Raw genomic sequence first — 16,939 nt, 5'->3', positions numbered from 1 at the left:
CACATCCAAGGTTGGTCAGGCTGCTCTGTTACAAGCCTGTGTGTCAGCATCACCACTGCACTCTAAACCACCTCCTTGTATTTCTCTTTTTATTTTTTTGTTTTGAATAACTCAACATAGTGCCAACAAAGCTCACACAGAGAGAAGGACAAGACTTCCTTTGGCATCACCAGGAGCTTCCGCCTCCATGTGCCAAAGCTGCCCATCCCACTGAGGCCAGGAGCCATCGTGAAGCAATATATCCTCAACTCAAGAACAACATGCAGCGAGTCAGCATTTCCCTTCCACCAGAGCACCATATGGTCATGACTGTTTGGGCAAAGGGATGCTTTTATGAATTTCTGGTGAGCTACAGTACAGATCATGAGAACACAACACCATCACCTTCAGCCAAATATTTTCTACTTCATTCTGCTAAAGTCAGAAGGCTGTAATGCTGCTATTTTAATGTTAAAGTTTGCTGTCCTGCAAAAAAAAACTACTTCTACTAAATTTATTCATTCATATTAATTTTTCAGCACCAAGCTAATTCTGCACACTATCACATTGGTGAAGGCACGTTCTGTGCACAAGAGAGAGAAAGAAAGCTCTCTGAAAAGCTTTTAAGAGTACATACCAAATGTCCAACTCCATCTAGGTTGGCAAGTATGATTAATAAAATGGTATTTTAATGATGATATTACATTTGCCTGACAATGATTTTCAAAATTTATAATGACAGAGTGAAGACCGTTTAAGTTTTTCATTCATTGGCCTAATTAGACAATATTTACACAATATCAGAAATCTCACACTACAAAAGAAAATGTGTGTCACAGATAAGGGTGTAAAAGGAGGGACTTTCCCAAGTTGTTTCGGTGACCTTTGATCTTTTCCCAAGAAGAAGTATGACTTGGTATGAATTTGGGGAATTATGAATGTTGCACTTAAGCAACATGAACGGAGTAAGAAGTTGAAGACAAAGTACTCATGCCAATACATGCATTCACACATACAGGTAGACAGTGGACCATATGGAGTTAATTAGTGCAGTTTTAGACTGATGAGGTTTTACTAGTGCACTTGTGGCTGAGACTCATTAAATTCACTGATTAGCAAACAAAATAATAGGTATATATCTTTAATTACGTGCTCAAATTTTAAAACCAAGTACAGCAGCAGATGCCCATTTAGCTTAAAATGTGTATATAATTCCCCAGTTTAAGTTGTTTAGAAATAATAATGAGAGAAAATCTCAAGTGACATCCATAATACAAGTGGACTTCAGCTCCTCTCATTATAACACAAGTCCACAATAACTTAACACACCTGCATGTTGTATCATTTATTTGTATTTCTGTCCACCTAAACAGCTCAATTCTGACTATTTATCCAAATTATGTTCATGCTTGGTAATATCAAGATAGTAAATAATCTGCATCCCTCGTTGTGTGCCCACTACATTCATATAACACAATAATAACACATTAAAAACAATCTTTCAACATGCAGACAGTGAAACCAGATGGCAAAAGTTAACTTGCCTTGCGTCAATAAATCTGTGTCAAGCGTACAATGTGAAGACAGACAACTCACAAAACCACAAACACAGGACAAGTCAAGCAGACAATGTAAACACCTGATCTTTGAACAGGCTTATATAACCTCATAAAAGGTAACACTACTAAGGTTAACTTACTCTCCAAATGTATAACTAATTAACCTAGCTGACGATAGTTAACGACACTCCTCCATAAACAGCGCCGACCAACAACATCTAACTATAGCTACCAAGAGTCGCAGTTATGGATAAGGAAATATTACAGACAGTGTGCGTAGCTTGCCACTTGTCACTAAACTCCTTCATGCAGGCCTTTCCCCATGCTGTGTGGTGTTTACCATTTTCGCTAGCTCAAAACGACGGTTGTGTGTTGTTTTAATGTTAACAGTCCGCGATAACGCTTTGTTACATTTCTGCTTTAAAAACAACATTCATCAGCCAACTGACCTTAAATAACATTAGCTGCAAACCATTCCGTTTGTTGACAGGGCTAGTGTTAGTCACTAGTTACATTATATTGCTTGCTAGCTGTGTGTTATTCAAAAACAAAAAAAAGAAAAAAAAACACATCATGACGCTAGCATCTGCGTTGGCTAACGTCAGTGCCTACGCTAGCGGGTCAGCTAACAAAGCTAACCACAGTTGATAAACTCGCGGTAAACAAAGAGAAACAAGTATTTCGACTTACACAGATGGTTCATGTCGTTGTTGTAGAGCCGATCTTGTGAATTAACTGTCAGCCGCTAGCGCAATAAGCAGAGGGTTTTCTCGTTAAGTGAGGTAATGCTTTCCCATAAATAATGTGTGCTCAGAGCGGTGATGTTGTTCCTGTCAACTCTCCGTTGGCTCTCTGCTGACTGCTACTGGGGCTGCCAGGTCTCACCACAACCCCCCAAAAACAGGTGGGAAAAGATGGCACATATTGCTCAGACACTAAAACACTAAATGATGGCATTTCTGTGTGTGTGTGTTCCTACTGTTATTTCAAAAACACACCGTAGTCAAGTCAATTTTATCTGTATAGCACATTTCATACACAATGGCAGTTCAAGGTGTTTAATATCAGCATGAAAGCAATTGATCAACATGATAAAAATCGTTTTAAAGCAAGGCTTAAAAAGGCAGAAATACAACCAAAAATGAAGACGAAATCAAGCATACACATACACACATTCACATAATAATAGTAAAAATAGAAATGAATAAATAAAATCAATAAAAAGTTGAAAAACAGTTGTCCAGCCACACACACTCAGGTAAGAAATTGGCTATTCATAAGCTTGAGAAAACAGGCAGGTCTTGAGTTTTCTTTTAAACATGGAAACAGTAGTGACTAATCTCAGGTCATCTGGTAGTTTGTTCCACAGAGCAGGGCCAAAGTAACTAAAAGCTCCCTCTGAAGACCTGGATCTTATTCTGGGTACAGTTAGATGACAACTACCAGATGACCTTCTCACTGACTCTGGTCAGTGAGCAGGTCAGTAATATACTGGGGAGCCAAACCATTAAGTGCTTTGTAGACTAGTAGCAGAATTTTGAAGTTGATTCTGTGCTGTACTGGGAGCCAGTTAAGATATTTAACTGGTGTAATATGTTTGTATTTGCAATTTTTGTAGACTTCAATGACACAGAAATGAATTAAGTTGTAGCCAATAGTTTATGTGACGATGTTATTTTGGACTGATGACATGCAATGGCGAGCCAAATGCAGCTCTTTTTTTAATCTTAGTTTTCTGTGGTTTTTTATACCAAACTATCACAAAGGCTCAACATCATAACTGTGCATTTGTCATGCAATGGTAATATGAAGGACATAAAAGGCTATCCTGTTCAGTATCTGTCAGGTCTACAGGTTCTCATAAGCAGAAAAGAAATGGAATTCTTCAAAATGAAAATTAAAAAAGTTCAAACTCTCCACTTTTCAGTTATAAACTCCAAAATAAATGTGTATTTCAGTCAATGTTGACAGATGCAATCAGTCTCAGGCTTTTCTAGTGCTCATCTTGTTATAGCTGTGATTACAATAAGCCAACACTAGAGTGCGACAGAGTCCATGGAAAAAATGAAGCTTTTTGGAGGAACATGAAGTTATGTGGTTTTACGGTCTTAAAATGACTTGAATAGGTTTGGACTTGGTTTTGATCAATAAAATAAGTCTAAAAAAGAGGGTCATCTCAATAGAGATGGCTCTACTCTCCATCACACTCCTGTACATGCTTGGTCTTATGAGCAATGAGCAAATTACTATCAAATGTCTACCAAACAGAATCCATAACTGACAATAAATTACTTATCTGGTGTATTTTTATACCAACAAGGTGCTTTATTATCATGTAAAAAAGTATGCTGGATTTAAATAACCACTCATATAGCCCATAGAACACATATGCCTTTTATTATCAAATATTTGAACATTGCAATTAACGTATATACAGCATATTATCCTCACATCTAACAGAGCACACATTTCATACAGGCCTTCAATAAATAATCTGTAAACACAAAATTTCAGTGTAAAGACAGATCCAGTGATGTATTCACAATGAAACATACATAACGCTGTCAAATACATTGGGGAAACTTAAACAAATGCTTTGACACTTTCAGAAATTCCAAATTCAGACTCACATCAATGGGTTGTTTGAAAAAAACACATAGTGCAAGAGAACAGATGGATTTGAGAAAGAAGGAATAATCTTACATCTCAGGATGGTGATGCTCATTGTGCCACATATATCTCCGGACTTTTCATGTCAATATTTTAATGTCCTTTATGTTTCCTTGTTTCACCACAAATGGAAGAAACCCAAGACAAAGTCGTATTCTCAAAAACGTATTCATTGTGGCAGACGAAGAACAACCAAAAGGACAAAATGAGGCCATATATTTCAGACACAAAACATTTAAGGGTTTGTGTAAAAGGAATAGTAAGCCGCCATGCCTTTGGATGAGGGGGCCTCCTTGCTGTAGGAGCTACTGTTGCTTGCAGCAGAGGCCAAGTCCTCACATTTAATGTCAGCGGGTGAGTCATCTGTGCTTGGACCATTAACAGACAAACGCCTTCGCTTGCAGGCTGCGGTATAAGACTCAACCTTGTCTAGAGACAGAGCTAAAGGCTGTGTGTCTGTCCAGGAAGAGATCAGGCCTCCACTGCCGTTTAGCTCCTCCTCAATCTGTGGTTTAACCTTGTCTGAGTCTTCCGAGAAACCAGCCGTGGGACTGGGCCTCGGAGACCAAGGCAGGCTCGGAGTGACCTTTCTCTGGTATGCTGCTCTGGACCCCCACCCCGTAGACATGGTGGTGAAAGGAGAGTCTGGGTAGTAGCTGAGAGCGTGGGATGTTTGCATTGACAGAGATTTGATACCGTAAGGAAGCAGGGAGCTCGAGTATTCCCCCTCGTAAGGTGTCAGATCAAGCTTGCTACTGGTGCTGCTGCCATTTCCGGCTTGCTGCATTGAGGTGACAAACCACCTCTGTGAGGCTGCGTCTTCTGTCTGAGGTGAGAGGAGGCTGTTGGTCTGAGGCACTGCTCTCTCACTGTTGTAGAAGCGGTTCTGGGGAAGGTTGTTGACAAACTGATCCTGAAAGAGGGGCTGCATGGCGTAGCGGGCGCCTGGGACAATCTGGTGGGCCCGGGGGGAGTCAGTTGGAGACGGGGTGAGGCGGTCATTCTCTGGAACTGTGTACATCCTGAAAAATACATGTATACACTCATAAATCTGCTGGAAATTTGAGACAAAAGCACTGACCAAAACAGTGAATTTGATGTAGGCATGTGCTTTTTTCTTTTTTTTTTACTGATAAGCAATGCAATACTCACGAATCATAATTATCTCTGAATCCTTTGGCGAAAGGGTTGTGATCAATTTTCAGCTGTGTAATCTAAAACAAAGAAAAATGGAAGAATAAGTTACATATTGACATGTGAAGATAAAGAGAAAACAAGTTTAAAGGTGCACCATGCACTTTACATGACTATAAAGCACGTGTGTACAAATAAAGCCCACAAGAAAACAAGAAATTATAGCTGATTAATATTAAAAATGGTTAGATATGTCAATTGAATTTTAATGATTTGTAAGAAAATGTAAATGAATCAAGACTAAATGCAGGATGCATGAGTGTGCTAGAAGAGCATCCTTTAACATGTTGCAACTCAAAATAAGGCTATTACGCTGCAGAGGAGGAGTGGTGGATTTTTTTTTTTCTTGCTTACATCAGTATTCTGGTAGGCAGTGACAGCTATGAACTGGGTTTCTGGAAATGTGAAGCTTTGAGTCTTTACGTCACTGTTGATGTCCTCCACCCCGTCCTCCGTCACCTCCACGATGTGCAGTCTGGGCTGGTACTTATGCAGCGACTGCAGGACAATCATCTACACAAGGACATCGCAAATAGAAAAACAGTTATAGTTAATTCGGAAAATATGCGCTAATTGTTTGTTTGTTTGTTTGTTTTTATTACGATGAATTTGTGCCAAGAAGTTATTTCTCAACTTTCGTCTCTAGCAAAATATATTCTGGCATTGAAAGCCCTTAAAGTCTTAAAAATAGTGATGTTGACATTATTATATTTTATTAAGGCATTCGTTTGAATAACGTCTGTAGAGTCTGCAAAAATATCGTCTCCTTTGCGTCAGCGCGCAAAAAATAGCATACAAACAATTTATTTTTCAAACAAAAATAATATTTTCTTCCAAAAATAAGTATTAAATAGGGTGACAGAAAAGCTATTATGCATTTTACAAACACAGTAATGGCATACAAAGAATTAATCACAATCCAATACAACGAAAAATAATTTTAACACTTCAATACAATTAATTAAAATTAATTTAGATCTTCCATTATAGTTAAAGTCGTTATTTTAAGTGTATTTATTGATTCAGTGTATTTAACTTACCTGTGAAGTTGGCCTACTATGGTTGGTTCCTTTATTGTTGGTGAGTTTCAGTTTGCTGAAGGAGATTTCTTGTCTCATCCAGTGGGCCCCTGTGTTTGGAGACTCTGGATGGATGTAGACTTTGTTCCCTATGAAATATTAAAAAAAAAAAAGAATTTCCATCAAACTGCAGTAGCTTCACTTGCTCATTTCTGCTCTGCTACAGTGTGAAATGGTTTTAAAATACACACATACTCTGAAAATGGTATCTATCAAACAGGCATTATAGAATTATATTTATTTAAACAAAATTGACTAATCACATCACCACACTTTTTTAATCTCAGGGTTTTTTGTTTTTTTTAAATTTAACAGACTCAACACTGAACAGAATGGACTTCGTTAATAATGTCAAATATCGACCTGAATCACCTGCATCAGTACCTTGGCTGCTATTGTCCGCCTTCCCACAGGTGACCCACTTGCCACCTTGAAATCTCCAGTGGTTTGGATCAGCCAGAACCACTTCCACAAACACGTTGTAGTGAGCTGCCAGATTGAGACCGGCTATGTTAAAACTGAGAAACGGGAACATCCGTCTGCAAACACAAAACAAACATAAAAAATAGATTTTAAAAAAATAATAGATAGTGACATTATTGTAAATGTGGCCCTTATGCACTTCAATTATATTTAGACTATATTATAGTGGCCTGTTTGTTATAGCCTCGAACAATTAAAATATTTTTCCCTAGGCCTACAGGAAGTGAAAACGTCATTTAAGTGAACTAATGGAAATTTACTCGTGAAAATCAAAAAAGATTGTGTTAAGGAAAAAAAAAAAAAAAAAAAAAAAAATTTTTATTCGCCTGCCGTCTCACCTGCCCTGCTTGGTGATGATCATCTCGGTCTGGTGCCGGTGGAACTTGAGCCACAGCGGCCGGTTGCAGAGATAGACCTGGGCCCTCATCCCCGGCCCGGAACCGGGTAGGGCCATGTTGCTGAGAGCGGACCCTGAGCCGGTGTAGGGCGGGTAGATGCAGCCAGGGCTCTGCCCGAGCTGGTACGCCGAGCTGAAGTGACTGCGGCCGGCAGCGGAGGAGGAAAATCCCTCTGGAGGCAACACGGAACCCAAGTGAAGAGAGGAAGTGTACCTAGCAGCGCTGGACGGGGTGTAAACCGTCCCACTTGGGGTGTAAGGGATAAAAGAGCAGGGACTCGCTGTTTCTGGGCTGTGTTTAGAAACAGTGGGAGGGATGTAGTACCGGTCAGCACCCAACCCGTGCTCCGTGTACCTGCTGCCAGAAACCGGATCTTCCCCGTCCACGGCCGGAGATTTGCGCCTCTCCTCCGCTGCGTCTTTCGTAGAGGAGAAGGAGCCGCTCTCTCCTTCACCGCCGAGCATGTCTGCTTCTTTATTCAGCCTTGTCACAAGCGTCTTTGATCCCAGCCTCTTCACCCCCCTCACAAGTGTTTGTATGCCAGGTGTCTTCTGACAAAAACCTCTTCTGTCAGCATTCCCTGGAGTGTGAATCCTTGAGACAGAAACAGTTTATGGTTAAGGAGAGCCTAATGATGAGCTGCATGTCACCAGCGCTTTAAAGGCCCAACACAAGTGTCAACATGGTAAGTTGAGCATGAACGAGTGAGATAGCAGTGGAAAGTGACCGTCATATCAGAACCGCAGATCAATGTGGGCGTATCAAGGTGCGACTGTGAAGTCTATTAACTATTGTATTTCAGTCGTCTTTTAAAATACAGTGGTTTTACCGTAGGCTAACTTAAAAAAAAAAAAGTCATCTTTGGCATAGCCTAGATCCTAGATCTTACTCTCTCTTTCTCTTTCAATTCGTTTCTCTGTCTTAAAATTATATAGGAGAAATATTCCATTAAATTCAATAGATTTTTTTTTTGGAATTTAAGTTCACAAGGAGATGCTAAATCCATGATGAGATTTGGATCAATAGGCCGTGATGAATTTGTAAGTAATTAAGCTGACCGGCCAGGAATCGGAAAGACGTCCATCCTCGACAAGCAGAAAATAAATTGAGTTGACTGTTTGTGTTTAGGCAGGCTATATTAGAGGGGAATCGCCTTGAGGTAGACTACAGCCAGTTTCTTGTAAATCATATGACAAACTCTGAACAAAGCAGTGATTTTCGGGGGTTGTTTTGTGGCGTGAAACTAAAATGAAAGTTCACCCACGATTCTTGAGATTCGTGGCATAATTTGAAGGAATCTTATGTAAAACCGCAGATTTTTCGGTGAAAACAAATGTGCTATTTTTGCTTTTCACATTCCAGTAGACAACCAAACTTCTTTACCAAAAAAAAAAAAACCCAAAAAGCACCAACATGTTATAAAGTCATAGCACCGTGTTTTTCTTAAAAATGCATTTGTTAAAAAAATTCCTGCTTATCAATTACCAAGTAACTGATAGGCTGCTGTTAATCCTCGTCTCTGTCATTATTCACAGTTTTGCATTCATTCAGCTCTGATGCGGTCCTGTATCCCAACGGGATACCCGACGTGAAAACGGGAAATAGCCAATTATTTTTCCGTTTGAAGAAACCTGTGATGTTTCTTGGATCAGACAGCCCGATGTGAGAAACGACCACAAACAAATCTAATCGACCCCTTAAGAAAAAAGTATTAAAAAATACAAATAAATGTATATATAAATGTGTATAGAGGAACGGTGTTGTTTTGTTTTATTCCCAGAAAATAATCCCAACGGCTAAATTGATAGTTAATTGTATTTTTAAACATGGGCAAATAATGTTAATGTGTCATTTATGATGCCATTAAATGAAACAAATCTCTCATTGGATAGTATAATGACACAAATAGGCCTATATAAAAAATTATACATGTAAAGTATATAAAAACATACCAAGCGATCCTTCCTCCTGGTTCCGTTTGCAAATGAAATTCAAGGCACCAAATTCAAACTTAATAACAATCTTTCTTAGGCAACGTCAACGCACGAAATAACCTGCGAGGCTGAGCCCATACCAGTGAGATACATGATATCAAGTTGCGTTGGGGTCGAGGTGGGAGTATAAAGCCTGAGCCATGTGGAGGCGGACTGATCACTGTGCGCACTCCCACTCCTTTCACCGCTGCGCTCTCCTTGTGGCCACGACGCACAGATAGCAGCCTATTATCAGATTCCCCTCTGATCTCCATGGGGAGGGGTAGGGGATCCTCAGCATCATAGCCAAGGTGTAAGAGCGATGCTGCTTCCCAATCCATCCGTGAATCGTTTCCATCTCATCATCCGCACAAAGAACACAACCAGAGTAGCATTCCCATCAGGGAGTGTCTGTGGTGGGGGAGGGGGGGTCAATAGTGGGTTTATGGTGACCTTACTCTAGCCTACTTTTTATATCCAAAGGGCTATTTTAATTCCCGTATAAGGACTTTGTAAAAACACAGCATGCTGTCTATAAATCAACCCCCCTCCCTTATTTCAACAGAAAGTCTACTTTTTAAAGCCTTTTCCACAGCAGGCAAACAAAATAAGCCCTAAAAATGCACAAATACATAAAAATATTGCTGCTAATTTCAATTTCTAATGGAGCCCTAGTAACTCACATACAGATAGATGGTCCATGCTTTACCTGTTGTCATATTTTACCTGAAATAAGACAAAATGTTGTCAACTGTGAAACAAGAACTTGGAAATTAAATGTGCCTCATAAAAAAAACAAATGAAACACATTCTTTAATTTTCATGTCAGCTTTGCTACAAGAGCTGTCACAATTGAAACTCAGTTGTATCACCAACTTTGATGGGTTTTCTGTATCAAACTAGTGGCGATTTAAGACAAGTACAGGTATACAGTCAACATGATCCCTGATATGAGTGCTAACTGGGCTCAAGAGTGAGAAGCCCTGCCTAGAGCAGCAGAATGAATGACCATATTGGTCATTGAGAAGTCTAACAATTGTGTCAGGGGACCTTTGGTGCAGTCAAGCAAAATGTCTGAGGGACACTTTGCTGTTCTGTGATTTTGCTGATATTGGGCTGATGGGAGAGTTCATGTGTATGTCTTCAGTGATACTGATATGGAGAGACAAAAGAACAATATCAGATCATTTTGGCTCTTAAAGTGCTCAAATCTTTGACTGTTGACCTCCTCAACTCCTTCCACTTCCTCAGTTCAAAGGAAACCAAATTCAGACCTTAAATGATGCTGCATTAGTGTGTTAATGGGACACCTTTTAGCAGCTTAAAGACCCAGCTCTCCACTCAGGAGTAAAGGGCCAGACGATGCTCAGCTGCTGCTGCTTCTTGCTTGCTTGGGGAAAAGTTTACATGAGAAAGACAGTGAGAGGATTAGTGAAGCTGGTCGCCACCTCTGAAATAAACACACCGCACATCAAACAGGGCAAATCAACTACTTGGGTAAACTGTTTGAACAGCAAACAGTCTAAAGCTAATACACTTCTGCTGATTGCATTGATAAACTGATACAGCTGTTTGATTATTTCAGGAATTCATGAATATAGAGTAAGAATTCACAAACCTTGGTGTGCACATGCAGTTTCAGTGGTCCTAAATTTAAGTAGGAGTTTTTTTTTCTCTATGAAGGACTTTCTTGTGCTGTTATTCTTATATCTGTAAGTTTATTTACTATAATATTATATATTACAGGTGAATGTAGTAAAAAGCCCACTGTCAAATATCAGTTTGTCTTGGACTGAAATTCAAATACATTAAACTCTCTCTAACTTTCTCTTTCTATATTTAACAGACTACATATCGGGCAAACACAAACACATAGTCACGTGATTTGATGGTAAAAACCAATGAGTCAGAAGTGAGAATGTGAAATCTCGCAACGTTTCTATTGAAGTTTCTATGTAAGCTTCTGTTTGCCCCGGCAGTACAGGGGATTGCACACTCACTCACGCATTCAGTATCTTGTAAAAACTCAGGCACTCAGAAAAGTGTTTTACGTATTGTCACTTCACTTGGATATTTGTTCTTCACTGCAAGATGACGTATGTGCAGAGTTTGATGCTAGAAGGCTGTTTTCACATTCATCTGTAGAAAGGGGGGAAATTTTCTCATGTGCTCACTTTAAATCTGAGTTTAAGACATGTTACAAATGAGCATGATTCTGTGACATCATAACTATTTTGGAAGCCAGTCTTGGTCCAATATGCAGCTTACACAAGTGTGACGCAAGTGCAACTGCTGTACACTGAGAGGGACATTTCGGTGAAGTCCCGTTTTTAAAATGAAAAATATTTGCATATTCATAGAGTTTCAATTTTTCAATGAGAGAGAAAGATTAGATGTAATTGGAGAATTTTTTACCCCATTCTTCAGTTCAAATATGTATCGGCATGGACCCATTGCTTGCTCCCTATAGCTCCTTGTGGACACACAATTTCTTATTAAAGATGCTTTTATACATCACATAAAGCTGTTTGGTTATTATGTGTTTATTGGACAGCCTGTGTGCAAAGTGGTCTAACTCCTCTCTCTGTCACGCTCGATGAGCAGCTTCCCCTAGCTGTGCCTGCTTTTTGACACGTCTAAAGGGCTGTTTCTGACACCTTGCCATCCTGCCTGCCACCCCTCCCGCAGTGCTCATGCCAGGCAGGAGGAAAAAGATGGTGACCTGGCCATCGCCACGCTGCCCTAGGCCACTGCCACCCTGCTGGCAGCAGAAGGTCTGTTGGGCTGAAGCCATGCCAGGAACTCCACCCGCCGCAGCTTGTGATGTCACAACAGACATGCTCTCAGAGGACAGATCTGATTGGCTCCGATGGGTTGCCTGTCTCACTTCCTGGGAAATGCCCTCTCAACAACTTACAGACATACAAACCTAATTAATTATCACTTTAATCGAATGTGATCTCAGCTTTCTGCCCTTGTAGCTGATCAGCTGTCTTCACAGATCATACAGGAAACCAGAAATATGTTCTCCCATCATGTGGAGTAATTTGCATGTCATAATGATTAAGGAAGATAAAAAAACAAAACTGACAGCCAGTATATGAAGATTTGTAATTAAAATAAAGTTTTTACAACTCATCTTTTACTTCCTTTTGCTAATTAGTTATCACCCCATATAGAACAGAAATATGTGCAAAGTTATTATTGCCAGATCAACAGTTTCATGCCCAGATTCACTTGAAGACTAGGCCTATAAAGATCTGTTAGTCTGGCCCTTGACTGGTACATCAAAATCTAAACAGTAGAAAGAGTGTAATAATGTACTATGACATTCATTTTTGATATAAATTAGAACACACTGATAAATGTTTAAACTGATATTGCTAATACCACAGGGATACTAATTCCACAATCCAGTAAGCTAAGTCACAGATGAGAGTTTATACAGCAAGACTTTATACAGCAGAAGGTGGAGGCCTCTAAACTGACCCACTTCCTCTTCTTCCCCCCTACACTTACATTTATGGTTTGGTCCTACATCCTGTTAAGAGTAGCAGCAGGAGCGGACCATCACATTTGGTGCTCAGCGTGGGGGCGGTTGGTGAGCTGACATGTTCCAGCTATCCCATGGAGATACACTTCTGCCTCTCCGCGAAGATTTGGTGTTTTCTCATTTGCATTTGCTAATGAGATCCTGTTTGCATGACTTTATACTGGAAAGCTATCTCTCTGAATATCTCTTTACAAATACAGGAGGAGGATGAAGTCTTATTTATTTAACCTTTGTTAACTAATTAGTTCTATTAAGATTAAGGATGTCTATTTCAGGAGAGATCTGGCCAATAAAGCATCAGTAATGCTGCAGGCAAATAGAAAGACAAAGAAATTTAAAAGGTAAACAATCAAAGTTACATTAAGAAAAAAAAATCCTGTTACAATAAAATTGTAGGTAAATATTAGGAGGCTTCACATTTGATTAGTTGTAACACAGGAACCACGTTAGTATTCTGAGGTATCACACTCTACATTGTGAGTCACCAGTGCAACAACAGTTGTAACAGCTTTGTAGTGATACTGTGAAAGAGTGCTAGCTCTCTATAAAAGCCAAGGACAGGTTAATCACATGATCATCTTAACTTAGACAAGTCAAGCATTGATTTCTTCTAGTTGTTTACTGTCTGTATGCTACTGTTCAAGAGAGTTCACCATCTCACTGGTGAACAAGTGTGTGAACCTGCCCTCGTCACTTCACCTCGATCACAACTTCACACAAGAGATTCATCTTCTCAGAAGATTTCCTCAGCCAAGACCCATGACTCCCAAAATCACTTATCTGACGGCAAGTTCTAGAAGACTCCGGCCAGTGCCAATTAAGGCCTGGTTCGAGCACTTCCTCATTATCACCCAATCTGCACTGTTAAAAATTCCTGCCCACCCATCTGCCAGTGTCAGCAGCCCCCAAAGTACAGTCACAATTTGATCTCAGGTCACAGTAATGAGTTATTCCCTCTATGACATCCAGCGACAGTTACACATTTCAGTGATATGAATATATATGATTCAGTGATAAGCTTTTAAAAGCTTATAACATGTGCATCAGTAAAGCTATGACAGCAAGATGGAGGATGAGGAAACAGCTCTTAATACCACCTCTGCTTCTTTTGCATGAGGCAGCCAACGAGATGACTCAAGGTGTTAAAAATCACTTTGGTGCAGTGCTGTTGAGCAAGTCATTGCATACTTACTATTGCAAGGGCTGCTTCTCTGTAGTTGACCTCTGACCTCCCTGTTAAAGAGGGCAATCACTTGGACAAGTCCCTGCTGGGTGCAGGTAAGTAAGTCACATTATTTTATTAAAACAGATGTAGCACATCAACAGTTCTCCCTATGTCCCATCAATGACAATTATTGTGTCAGTCAGGACAGTATTCAATGAGAATTGTCTGATTTTAACACTGACTTTACTTTAATAATGAAAATCCAATCTGCAATGTACTCATTTTACATGGTTGTGAATATGACTTTCCTCATCCAGAGCATACACTGACATTTAATAGATCTATATATTGACGCAACAGTAAGAAAGCATCAATATAATAACCCAGCAATGGCAAAAGAACAGATCAACTACTTGTATTGTTTAGAAGAATGTTCCTTTCTCCAGTGGGGTGGAAGGAATATTTTCTGCATTATGTCCCCTCACTGAGCAGGCAGGCAGGACCCTGAGCATGTTTTCTCTCATATGGGAAATCTGCTGACTGCGGTATCACATTATGATTAACAATTTAACTATGATCCCCTTCTTTCCCATTGTTATTCCACAGATGACTGAGAGTAAGAGTGAAATACCAGCAACGGCACGCAGGCTTCATTAGATTCATTGATTGATTTATTGTTTTCCATGGTTGTAATCACTTCCCCCAAGGTAATTTGTAAGCTCTTTATGGTTCAGAGGTATAAGCCTGAGAGTTAATTAATCGGCTTTGTTTAGAAGTTTGAAAGTAGAAATGCCCCTCTGAATTGGTAACTGCTTGGAAGGCAACAGTCTCGGTGACTTAGAATCCCTTGTTTGCCTTGAGAAAACATCAAAACTAAGCAGATAAACAGACAGAATTATGTCTGGATAATTTTAAGATCTTTTGAATGTACCTTGATTCATCTTTACCCTCTTAATATTCTTCTCATCAAATCCAAAATAAGGATTTTGTCATACTTCAGAAGACATACCTTTTGGTATTTAAGTGAAAACTAAAAAAACAGTCATTAAAAGTTATTGTTCAATCAAAAATTTGGCCAGTTCTCACCAAATAATAACAAATCAAACACCACACACAACCACTTTAAAAACAAATTAGCTGAACTTGCTAATGAAACTGACATACAGCTAAAGTTTAAGAAAATTCAGATTTCTGTATTATTTTCCAATAATTGAAACCAAAAGCATTTTTACACTGTACTCATACTCCTATACCTATTTTTATTCTCGTGTTAGCCACTTAAATTGGCACTCCTTCAAAAAAGTATTGCTCTTCTCCACTGGAGTTTAATTTTATCACCCCTGAATAAAATTATATTACTTTTATGTTCTGACCCAAATCCTTGCTCTTGGCAGAAGCTAAATTTGACACACTCGTCCCTGCTCCCCTCTTCACCCACAAAACCCCTGATGTTGTCTGGCCTTTGTCAGTCTTAATTGAAGTCCCAGCTTGCTTTAATTGGCTTTCCAATGGTATGTGAATGAGAACTGCTGTTTATGGGTTAAGTGCATCTTAATCAGAGCTTTAATCCAGTCATTAACAGAGAAACATGAGGTGTCGAGAGCAGTGAAGAGAGGTTGATAATTGAGAGGCGGCTTCCTTGCTCCCTGTGCTGTGTGTGTGTGTGTGTGTGTGTGTGTGTATATATATATATATATATATATATATATATATATATATATATAAGTGTATGTGTATGCTTACTTCAGGAGTGTTATTATCGAGGAGAAACTGACAAGACAATATGGAGCAGAAGTAGGAAAATCTTCCAAAAATTGTCAATGTCAGTAAAATATTATACTGTATAAGTACCGACAGAAACATTTGCTTTTCCTATTTTACTCTACCCTTACATTTTCCTTTAGGTAGAACAAAAATGCAAAGATTTGGAAGATGAAAAATATGCTCTCAGTACTTCCATATCCCCCCCCCCCTCCCTCCAAAAAAAAAAAACAACTGACTGAGAAAAAAATATTTTTTTACTCTATACATTTGTTTCCTGATGAAACTATATACCACTACTGATAGTAAAAATTGTTATTGTCTAAAAAACACAACTCCTCCGTACCCGCCCCACTTCTATTGCTCAGCTGTCACTTTCTCACTGAGTTTTTCTCGCTGTATATTTTAGCACCTATCCCCTGTGTGAGGCCTATGTTCTTCCGTACCCCCACTCTTCCCCCTCTTTCTCTATCTCTCTCTCTCACACACACACACACACACACACATACACACACACAGCACTGAATCAACGAGACTATATTGAATAAACATGCTGCTTTTTGATTCTTTTTTTAAGGTGCATTTTTCACCATTTTTAGTGCAATTTATTATAGACATACACACACCTACTGATCCTATAAAGGCACTGTCAATTGCTCACAAAACCTCCAGTGCTAGTCACCTTCTCAGAGAGGATCATCGACAAATAAAACACTGAAAAAAGCCCATTCATGTTCTGTTAGTGGGAAAGAAGCTAAGCAAAGTAGGTAACTGGAGAGGAGGCACTTTTAATGTGTGTCCACCAAGGTTGGGATTTTATCCAATGTGAATCCAGTGTTGAATTTGCTTAATGAATCATTTCAAATTCCATATTGAATTAATTTATAGGTTTAGCTTTTCACAATTTTAAGTAACAAAAGTTGTTTAGCTGAACTACTTAAATGCTTTTTACATACAAAAAAGAGAGGTAAATGATTTAGTAGATATTTTAGATTTGGATCTTAATGAATATCAGCTTGCATGTACCTGCGCGTACATGTGGATACTGAAGTTTAACGTATTTCTGCTGTGTGCAAAACCTTGCACATTGCATGTGTCTGTGTGTGTGAGTGCTGTGTCTATTAT

The 16,939-nt window shown here is 39.3% G+C and overlaps 2 protein-coding genes and 1 long non-coding RNA gene across 7 annotated transcripts in view; 1 reads left to right on the top strand and 2 right to left on the bottom strand.

Annotated features, from left to right (window-relative positions):
• LOC121904872 (ankyrin repeat and IBR domain-containing protein 1-like) overlaps positions 1-2,394 on the bottom strand; it is a 42,786-nt gene extending 40,392 nt beyond the window's left edge. The window contains exon 1 of one of the 2 annotated variants that reach the window (XM_042422657.1): positions 2,229-2,394. The gene's annotated coding sequence lies outside the window, so the exon portion shown is untranslated. Of the gene's footprint in view, positions 1-1,987; positions 2,095-2,228 lie in introns of those variants that run through there. The other variant, XM_042422658.1, reaches the window with a different exon arrangement.
• On the top strand, positions 123-12,473 carry LOC121904878. 3 transcript variants are annotated; one of them, XR_006098300.1, is made up of 2 exons: positions 123-344; positions 11,940-12,473. It is a non-coding gene; the product is annotated as an uncharacterized LOC121904878 (long non-coding RNA). The 3 variants fall into 3 exon arrangements; XR_006098301.1 differs by lacking the exon at positions 123-344 and adding an exon at positions 2,362-2,442; XR_006098299.1 differs by lacking the exon at positions 123-344 and adding an exon at positions 7,876-8,047.
• Positions 3,928-16,939, bottom strand: part of eomesb (eomesodermin homolog b) — a 21,545-nt gene continuing 8,533 nt past the window's right edge. The window contains exons 1-7 of one of the 2 annotated variants that reach the window (XM_042422660.1): positions 9,315-9,705; positions 7,303-7,956; positions 6,854-7,020; positions 6,443-6,570; positions 5,757-5,915; positions 5,361-5,422; positions 3,928-5,230 (exon numbers count right to left, since the gene is read on the bottom strand). In XM_042422660.1, coding sequence (XP_042278594.1) covers positions 4,444-5,230; positions 5,361-5,422; positions 5,757-5,915; positions 6,443-6,570; positions 6,854-7,020; positions 7,303-7,826 — 1,827 coding nt within the window. In that variant the 5' untranslated portion in view covers positions 7,827-7,956; positions 9,315-9,705 and the 3' untranslated portion in view covers positions 3,928-4,443. Of the gene's footprint in view, positions 5,231-5,360; positions 5,423-5,756; positions 5,916-6,442; positions 6,571-6,853; positions 7,021-7,302; positions 7,957-9,314; positions 9,706-16,939 lie in introns of those variants that run through there. The other variant, XM_042422659.1, reaches the window with a different exon arrangement.

Source organism: Thunnus maccoyii, chromosome 10 (assembly GCF_910596095.1).
Source record: "Thunnus maccoyii chromosome 10, fThuMac1.1, whole genome shotgun sequence".
Lineage (NCBI taxonomy): Eukaryota > Metazoa > Chordata > Actinopteri > Scombriformes > Scombridae > Thunnus > Thunnus maccoyii.
This window is presented reverse-complemented; position numbering and strand designations above follow the sequence as displayed.